This window comes from Acinonyx jubatus, chromosome A2 (assembly GCF_027475565.1).
Source record: "Acinonyx jubatus isolate Ajub_Pintada_27869175 chromosome A2, VMU_Ajub_asm_v1.0, whole genome shotgun sequence".
NCBI lineage: Eukaryota > Metazoa > Chordata > Mammalia > Carnivora > Felidae > Acinonyx > Acinonyx jubatus.
Window position 1 is genome coordinate 129,371,734 of NC_069383.1, and position 9,943 is coordinate 129,381,676.

A 9,943-nucleotide genomic window follows, 5' to 3' on the forward strand; every position below is an offset into this window, starting at 1 on the left:
TGTATGTGCACATGTGACACAACAGTTGTTGTCTTTCTCATTCACCACAAACCTGTGAAAACTTCACACATGTCTCCAGGAATCAGCTTTCGGAAACCACCACTGTATCCTGTCCTGCCATAATAAACCCAAGACTTGCCCTCATTCCCATTTCTAATTTGCAGGAAGTTAAACAGTTATCTGAAACATAACTAAAATTCTGACAGAAGAAACTGGAACTAGATTAGGCCAAGTTTGAAGTCCGTCCAGGAAAAGGGCATTAGCAAGTACAAAGCCACAGAATTGTGCACCCAGTCAATCGAATAAGAGGACCATAAACCTGACAGAGGCTAACATGTTTTAAAATGCTGTTTTCAGGGGCGCCTGGGTGGCTCAGGCAGTTAAGCGTCCGACTTCAGCTCAGGTCACAATCTCGTGGTCCGTGAGTTCGAGCCCCGTGTCGGGCTCTGGGCTGATGGCTCAGAGCCTGGAGCCTGCTTCCGATTCTGTGTCTCCCTCTCTCTCTGCCCCTCCCCCGTTCATGCTCTGTCTCTCTCTGTCTCAAAAATAAATAAACTTAAAAAAAAATTTTTTTTTAATAAAATAAAATGCTGTCTTCAGGTCCCAAAGACCTAGAGAGAGTGCCTACACTGATAGGAGCTCATTTAACAGCTCCACATTTGTTTCCCTGATGTGACTGCATCAGCGTGTGAATTCTGGGTTCACCCTTGAAATTCGGCACATTTCCCCTGCCGCCCACCATTCAGAGCTCATTCCCAGGAGAACACACAGAGGCTTCAAAAATCTTGCTGGGGGAACCACACTGCAAACAATTCTTCATTAGAACCTTTCCTCATCGTGTGTCTTCCTCCACTGCAGATTTGCCAGCGACTATGACCAAAAGGAGGGTCACGCGATCTAATTCCAGCAGCCTCACACTCCTAAAGGCCAGGAGGTCTCGGTTAGGAATGAAAACGTGTCTTTCCTCATGAAACACCTGCACATCCGAGCTCAGCCCAAATGAAGAATATATAATCTCCACTTTGGAGAGACCCTGATGGATACCTACATTAAAAGGCCGCCAGGTTGAAGGCAAAATCAGAACCAAGCACCCCGTCCTGGGTGGACTCCTAAGGGAGAAAGCAACACCTGTTCAAACAACAAATCATTCCCATGCCAGGCAATGTTCAAGGCTAATTGTTCTAAGCAGGCGTGACTGTACCCTTCAGGGACATTTGGCAGTGTCTAGAGACGTTTCTGGATGTCACAATTGGGAGTAGGGCGCTAGTGGCCTCTAGTAGACGGAGGCCAGGGGTGCTGGTCAACATCCTGCAATGGCCGGGACGGTGCCCACAACAAAGGGTAATCCAGCATGAAATGTCAATTGCACTGAGGTTGAGAAACTCTGCTCTAGACTCTAGGGACACAACAGTAAACAAGGAACAGACAGAAATCTCTGCTCCCTTGAAGCTGGCAGTCTAGCGTGGAGGAACCTATTATAAACATAGTAGAAATGAGAGTTGGTTATAATAGAAGTATAATGGAAAAAATAGTACAGGGCAAGGAAGATGAGAGTCTGGAGGGATAGTGATTGTACCTAGTGAGGTCAAGGTAGGCCTGCTAGGAATATTAAAAGACCTGAAGTTGGTGAGGTGGTGAGCCCTGTGGCTCTCTGGGCAAAGGATGGTCCAGGCAGAGGCGCCAGCCAAATACAACATACAAAGGCCTTACGGTGGAGGAGCCCGGAGTGTTCCGGGACAGCAAGGAAGCTGACAGGGAACTTGACCATACAGGCTGCCTTTTGCCGTTTAAAGGATCTCGAGTGTTACTGAAACTAGGAGCCACTGGAGAGTTTTAAGCAGAGAACGACATGATGTGGCACGTTTTAAGCCACAGTTTCTCAGCCTCAGCGGTGACAGTTTAGGGCCAGATAATTCTCTGTTGCTACCTTGTCCATTACAGAAAGTTTAGCAGCATCTCAGGGCTCTATGTACTAAAGACCAGTACCAACACCCTTCCATTCTGACAACCAAAAATCTCTCCAGACATTGTCAAATGACCCCTGGGGAGGGCAGCGATATCTATCCTGCCTGAGAACCAATTTTAACAGGAACATTGTGGCTGTCACATAGAAAATCCACCGGAAGGGGTAACAGTAGAAAGCAAGAGGCTACCACAATAACCCTGGCACGGGCTGGTGAGGACTTGGACCAAAGTGGTAGCAGGGGACCTGCCGAGAGGTGGGCAGATTCTGAACATATTTTCAACTCCAAGAGACGATCTAGGGAATATAACTGAGAGACGAAATGGCTACAGCCGTCTTGACCTTTCAAATTCTACTTTTTCCAACCAAGACTTCCAAGAAGGGAGATACCCTGGCAAAGACTTCAGACAAAAAGCCATGAGGAGGCCCCCAACAACATGTAGCCCTTTTAAAGTCACACAACAGATGCCGATGACAATAAGTTAGACAACTGTGGAAAACAGTATAGGGAAATTTTGCCAACCCCATATATTTATTCACAGATTTTATTTAACTGGTTTATTTCAAAGAGCATGTGTCTGCTCCACAGACAAGTTTTACAACAACTTTTTTAATTTAGCATTCCTCTCCATACCGGTTCTGTCCCGCACCTGTTTCTAGCTTCAACGTGTGAAGCCATTGCTTCCCACGTAGCCACATTTTTCCTTACACATGCTAGCTAGCTACCGAGGACGCTCACCCTTGCAAGTAATTTTTTGCCGACTCTGAAAAAGAACAGGCCCAAATCCTTCAACATGAGTTTCATGGCACTCATTTGGGTTTTTCCAGATGGTATTTTCCTCACTCTCTCAAACTCATTTAATGTTATGTATCAGCTCCCATCAAAAATGTTCCAAACAGTCCGGTTAATTCATTTCTTTCAGGACTACAGACACACACTCACTCACTCACTCCCTCATTCTGGCCATGTAAGCATTTGCTTATAGAAGCAAAAGCAGAGACTGCTCAGTAAAACACTGGTCCCTTCAGCCGAATGCACATAAAGCCCCAATGAGCATAACCAACAATACCCTTCACACAATATTACTCAAAACCCCCACCCCCAACACACACAATCTCCTCTCACACACAAAACAGCCATTATGAAGAGAACCCATCAACTAAAGGCTGCTTGTAGGCATCTAACGCCATTTCCTTCCAATCACTGTGAAGCGACTGCAAAGAGGCTGCTTCAGCAACCCCGGGAAGTGGATACGCAGTTCCCAGGTTTTCTTCCCCAACTTGGACTCGGAGTCCTGACGCAGCCCCGAAGGAAACAAACCTGGCTCTGCCTGCGGCTAGAGCAAACAGGAGCCCCGTGCACCCCAGAAGCAAAGACTGGACTATGTACTACTTCACCCCCCGGCCAGTTGTCCTTCTCTTCATTCACCCTGATTACTGAACCTTCCTCCCCCTCTGCCAGCCAGGTCCGTTCACCCTGACTTTACCCACGTGAGGGGCAGGCAGGAAGGTTTGAGGTGGGTGTGCAGAAGCACTGCTTAACCCTCCAGCTATAGCTTCACCTTATTTCAGAACTGAGAGGGGTGGACATAAACCCTTCTCTACTACCACAACCTCCAATGACCATGTCCCTCTTCGTAAACACGGGAAATGTCTGGAGCGGCCCCCGGACAGAGAAAGAAAGATACCCAACCCGTTCCGACAGAACGGAGTGGGAACGGAGGTAGCATAAGAAATGGGCACTAGAGGTGGTGGGGCGCCAGACCAGCGGGTGTCTTCACTTCTCTCCAAAAAGTTTTTGAACTCCCCTGCAAATTAAACACGTGTCGCTGCCAAGCAGGGGCCCTGCCAAGCAGGTCTGTCCCAATACCCTCCAGTTACGAGGCTTTTTTTTTTCCCTCCAGGGAAGGCCTGGATTTGAATGGGACTCTATTGCCCAGGGAGTTGTTTAATCTGAACGAGGTGACACGCCCACCCTCTGCCCCCGACCCGCCCGCGCCGCCGTGCCCAGGTGGGCAAGGTGAGAGGCGGGGCTCCGGGAAACATCACCTGGAGGCGGCCAGGGGCGGACTTTCCCAGAGGAGCCCGACTCCGAGGAGGCGACACAAACGAATTAATTGCTTCCATCAACGTCGCGTTTCAATCCACCCCAAGCACTCCCTCTCCGAGTACTCAGCCCGCCGGGATCTTCAGAAAAGAGGTTCACTAGAAACTCTTTTTTTCTCCTTCCCACCGGGACAGCGTCCGGTTCCCGCGCTCCTCCTCCCCCACCTGCTCGCCCGGTCGCTCCCCTGCCCCCACCCGGTCTCAGCGGCCAGTGTGCCGTGCCCAGGGACCCCTCACCTGGGCCGGCGGTCGTAGGCTGCCTGCGACGCCCCCGCAGCGCACTTGAACGGAGCCCCTGGAGGCTCACCGCCTGGGCGGACGCGGCCCCCCAAATGCGGGGGCAGTTCGCCCTCTGCCCCCGGGCAAGGACACGGGGTCCTTGTCCCAGAGCCCGGACGACCGGCTTTCCTCGCCCCACGGTGTGGGGCACGGGGCCCCCAGCCGCACTCCGCGCCTCCCTCCAGCTGTCACCACTCACCTGCTCTTCAGAGGTTGACTTTTGAGTTCGTAATAGGTTTTGGGCTCTTCGTGAAACTCCTCCCCGACTTCGAAATCCGGCACGATCCCCGATTCCGACTGCATGGCTCCCGCTTCCCGTCCTTCCACTGCTCAAAAGTGAGAACAGAGCCTGGGGCGGAGGGAAGGTGGCGGGGCCTGGGTCCCCCGAGCGGTGTGCCCCCGCGCAGTGCCCAGCTCAGCCCGCTTGCCCGCGCGCGGCCACCCGCCCCGGCGCGGCGAGTTTACACTCGCACCCGGGAGGGAGGGGCGGGCGGCCGCGCGCAGCCTGGGATCTGTAGTTCGGTCCGGACGGGCGTTCCCGGCTTTCCAGGGGAGCCGCTCCCGTGAAAACTACAACTCCCAGAAGGCCAGGCGGGGGCAGAGGCAACGTGGTGGACACCGCTATTGCAACTCCTGTTTGGATTCATTGTCAATGTCAGCAGCTCCTCTCCCTCCTCTCTCCTCTCTTGCTTCAAGGATACGGACGTGGCTATTTAATATTAATAAGAATGGCCTCAGCCTTGCTCTCCTACCGTCAGCCCTACTCCCTGTGCCGATATTTGCGAGGGTACGCCAAATCCTTTAAAAAAAAATTTTTTTTTTTTAATCGTGAAGGGTTTTGGCACTAGAAAGTTTTGCCTTCAAGCCTGCCTTAAAATAAAAGGACCTAACTATCTATCAGCCTGTATGCTTTTCAGCGCCGCGGTGACATATTACCTTGTCCTCGGATTGGAATAGAGTGGAGGAATTTGCCTTCACTTTATAATTAAAACATTATCGTAAAAATTATTCTTGTGCGTTCCTTTTCTGTAACTCAGTCTGAGCTTTTACAATACCTTCCATCCAGCTGAGTGGCTCTGCTCCCTTTATCCAATTAGCCACTTTTAATCTAAAGCAGCACTTGAAAGGTCCGGTTAATTTAAAAGGCACCAAGTTAACAAAACAGTCGTCACTGTCTGCTTTTAATTTCTCACTTGTCTGGGAGTTCAAACAAGATTGTCCTAACAATTCAGGAGTGAACTTGGGGGTGCGTAAACTGTATGAGTGTCATCCTCCCGCCTGAGCTTCCCATCACTCATTTAGGTAACAGAATAAAAAGCTCAGTTATGGCTCATGTTTACTTCCAGACGTTCCCTCTGATTACTTCCAGTAGAATGTGTTCTTTCTTCTAAAAAATGTCTTAAGGCATCAGGGAGGCAGTAGAGAGTTAGAGGGTGGTATTTAAAGTTATGAGACTCAGAGGTGAAATCCTGAAATCCTGTCTAAAGCACTGTGTAATCTTGGGCATGTCATTGATTCCTAGAAGCCTCAATTTCTTCATCTGTAAGAGAGGAGATGAGCAAACCTGTTTTAGAAGATGTTGCAAGGTCAAATGCAAGGGAAGGTGATTTGTAGTCTTTAAAAATGATGCTTCCTGGTCATTCTTTTATTTTTCTTTAAGGTAAATATCTTAAAAATAAATAATATCTTAAACATATTCCGTTCAGACTAACATTTCATCTGTGAGTTTTCCTTCCAGAAGTATTAAACTAAATGATCATACTAGGATAAAATTCTAAGAAGTTTGGATTAATGATTGGGGATCTCCCAGAATTCCATTGACCCCTTAAAGGCTATCAAGAAGTTCATGTTAGAACTGCACTGTGTAACGTCTTTAGAACTGAAATGGAACAGCCCATTATGGCACTCATATCAAATAGTGACCTACCAGACCAAAGGGACCAAACGTGAAGGGGAAAAAACTATCAAGAAAACTAAGAGCCCTGAACTTACCACCAGACAAGTGCACCTTCCAGAAGGATCTGTAGGCTACATACAGAGCTCTGAGCGGAGGTTGCCCTGAGGCACATACAGCTGCTATTTTTCCCCTGCACCTTTTCTTCTGGTCTCATCCTACTCTGAGTTGGGGAAAACTCCTCTTCCCTCACATGTGACACATTTGTCATTTAGAGCGCCATCTACCACCCAGTGAGAGTGGGTATGTGATTTAATCCTGACCAATGAATGACCCCTTTTCCTTAGCCACAGTGATTCCTTTAGGGATGGACACAGGACAGTAACATGATTAAAAGTTCTCCTTTGAACCTTTCTACAGGGCAACAGGGAAAGACTGTCTGCTTTGCGGAAGCTTGGTGTTCAAAGATAGACAACCTGGGGCGCCTGGGTGGCGCAGTCGGTTAAGCGTCCGACTTCAGCCAGGTCACGATCTCGCGGTCCGTGAGTTCGAGCCCCGCGTCAGGCTCTGGGCTGATGGCTCAGAGCCTGGAGCCTGTTTCCGATTCTGTGTCTCCCTCTCTCTCTGCCCCTCCCCTGTTCATGCTCTGTCTCTCTCTGTCCCAAAAATAAATAAACGTTGAAAAAAAAATTAAAAAAAAAAAAACCAAAGATAAACAACCTAAAGCTAATTACTTATGGCCACATTGGAAAGCTGACCAAAAATGACACAGTGAGATAAGATCAACAATCAGAGAAGCAGATATCCTTAGAATTTCCAGAGATATGAATCCAAAACTCTTTTCTTTTTGCTGAAACTATTATGCTTTAGGTTTTTGTCAGTTGCAACCAAAAGACCTTTGAGTAATCACCCTAAACGCTTTTCACTCCTTTAAATAGATGGCCCATCTCGAGGGATGACCATACCATTAATCCACATGATAAAAAGTTGGCCCCCTGGTAGATGGCCCTGTAATCCCTCTTTATGAATGAATTAAACCCTAGGAGTAGATACCTTTTCTTTAAAAAGGTGATGAAAGTCAATATCTTCATACATTTCAACCAGAGATTGGGTCTCTTCAGAGCACAAGAGCAAAAGAAGTACAGAAGATTATTATTGTCACACTTACCTACATTTATGTAATATTTTACTCTTGCTCATGCTTGTCACACGCACCTCTCATTTAAGCTTATAAAAATCCAACAGCAAGATAAATGTGAAAGGGTCCTCACTCGAAGACACATTGTACATGCGCTGGTCATAAACAGAGCATAGTGTTAAGTAACCAGACTACAAGAATGTATTTGGCTTCCTCTCTGCCCTCAAGAGACTCATAGTCCAGGAGTTGAGTCAAGGCTTGTAACCCAGTGAGAAACCACACAGAAGGCAGCAAGTACTAAGCAGTTGATAGTTGATATATGATTTGGACTTTCATATCCATTTATCTCAACAACTATTTATGGAGCACCTACTCTGTGTCAGCCACATTATGTGCTAGATATGGAGAAAAATAGCAGTTCTGAGCCATACATGATCTCTGCACTCAGGACCTAGTCCTTGCCTTTTTAAGAATAGAAGTGAAAATGCTTTGATAGATAAATAAATAGATAGGTAAGTGCTACATGTGTCTGAGAAAGGAGCCACCACCGAGGGCAGAGGGGGAGATAAAGTGAAGAATTCTTGGAGGAGATGTGACTAAGCTAGATATTAAAAATAAATAAAGTGAAGAAAAATAAAGAAGAGAAAAATATAGGACATAAAACATGAAAACTGAATCTAATCAAGCCCCTAGATCTAACCACCAATTTAGGGGGGGGAAGGAGACAGAGGAACATGTGAGGTTGCACTCAGACAAACCAAGAAATTGAGAAATTCTACAAGACATTGGGAAATACTTCAAAAAATAAATAGCATGAAATAAAGAGGAAGGAGGAACTGCTATAGATTTTTAAAGAAGTAAGAGACATACATAAGATCTATGTGAATTATATTTAATTTTGAAAACAAATTGGGAAAACAGACATATCATATCACCCACATACATTGTGTACATATTATGTGGAGTCTGATTGAACAAACCAATTGTCAAAATTCATTTTGGAGAACACTAGAAGTGTAGGAACATGGACTGGAATTGGATGATATTAAAAAATTATTGTTGGGGTGCCTGGGTGGCTCAGTCGGTTGGGTGTCCGACTTCAGCTCAGGTCATGATCTCACAGGTCGTGAGTTTGAGCCCCGCGTCAGGCTCTATGCTGACAGCTCAGAGCCTGAAGCCTCCTTCGGATTCTGTGTCTCCCTCTTTCTCTGCCCCTCGCTGGCTGGTGCTCTGTCTCTCTGTCTTTCCTTTCTCTCTCTCTCTCGCTCTCTCTCTCTCTCCTTCTCTCAAAAAACAAATAAACATAAAAAAGATTTTCTTAATTATTGTTAACTTTATTAGGTGTGATAGTGACATTGTGCTTATCTTATTTTCGAAGTTCCTATCTGATAGTCAGACATACATATAAGGTATTTATGGGTGAGATGATATGATGTCTGGGAATTGCCATAAAATACTCCATACAATACTATCCCCCCATAAAGTGGGAAAAGGAGAGCGGAAATGTGAATAAGAAGGTAAAACTGGGTAATGTGCTTTGGAAGTTTACTATACCACTCTCTGTACCTTTGCGTACATTTTAACATCTCCATGTTAAAAAATAAACAGAAAAACGGGGCGCCTGGGTGGCTTGGTCGGTTAAGCGTCCGACTTCGGCTCAGGTCATGATCTCACGGTCCGTGGGTTCGAGCCCCGCGTTGGGCTCTGTGCTGACAGCTCAGAGCCTGGAGCCTGTTTCAGATTCTGTGTCTCCCTCTCTCTCTTCCCCTCCCCTGTTCATGCTCTGTCTCTCTCTGTCTCAAAAATAAATAAACGTTAAAAAATTTAAAAAAAAATAAAAATAAAAATAAACAGAAAAAAAGGGAACTGTCAGAATGATTTTTTAAATGGTATACCATTGCTGATAAAGTTAGATTTAAAAAACATGTTGTTGAAAAGGAGAAACGGGACATGAGGAAGATGTGGAAGCAAAGCTGCTCAAGGTATGTTTGGAGGAAACATCCAAGAGCAACAGGAGATGGTTGATTTCAGCAGAAAGCAATTCACTGAAAGTAGGCTGAGTAGCCCCAGACCTTCTGGAAGGGCTGCAAGACCTGGCACAGAAGTTGTGCAACCAGGAACAACTCCAAAATCTATGCCATAGAACTGGGCTAGTGAAGCCACCACCACCGATAACACTGTGTCATGAAACATCACAGCTTGTGCCTTTGACACTGAACATGGCACACTGTAGAGATGCTGCCTCTGGGAACTGGATATAGCCACAACTGCCCATCACCAGAAAGGATTAGGCTGAGTCCCAGCTGCTTCACCTAGGTGTTGTCCTGTCCAAGGTCAAGGCTTGATGCAATTGGCAGACCTAGGTTTTGTGCCCAAATTCTGACCTCTGACTGCAAGGATGCTAGCTACCCAAAGCCATTCCCAACCTTGTTTCTCTCTCACTACTTTAGAGACTTAAGGTAAAAACAACAACAACAATAACAACAACAACAAACAAAGAAAACCCACCATTTTGCAGTCTCCCTAGGAGCAAAAAATTCAGTTATGTAGACAGAAACACATA

General features: G+C 46.6%; 1 protein-coding gene across 6 annotated transcripts in view; it reads right to left on the minus strand.

Moving 5' to 3' along the window:
* Positions 1–4,861, minus strand: part of MITF (melanocyte inducing transcription factor) — a 220,998-nt gene extending 216,137 nt beyond the window's left edge. For 3 of the 6 annotated variants that reach the window (XM_027042459.2, XM_053219076.1, XM_027042456.2), the window contains exon 1: positions 4,548–4,859. In XM_027042459.2, the coding sequence (XP_026898260.1) occupies positions 4,548–4,651 (104 nt within the window). In that variant the 5' untranslated portion in view covers positions 4,652–4,859. Of the gene's footprint in view, positions 1–4,547 lie in introns of all 6 variants that reach the window. The other 3 variants (XM_027042457.2, XM_053219074.1, XM_027042458.2) reach the window with 3 other exon arrangements.
* Between the last annotated feature and the right edge of the window lie 5,082 nt (positions 4,862–9,943).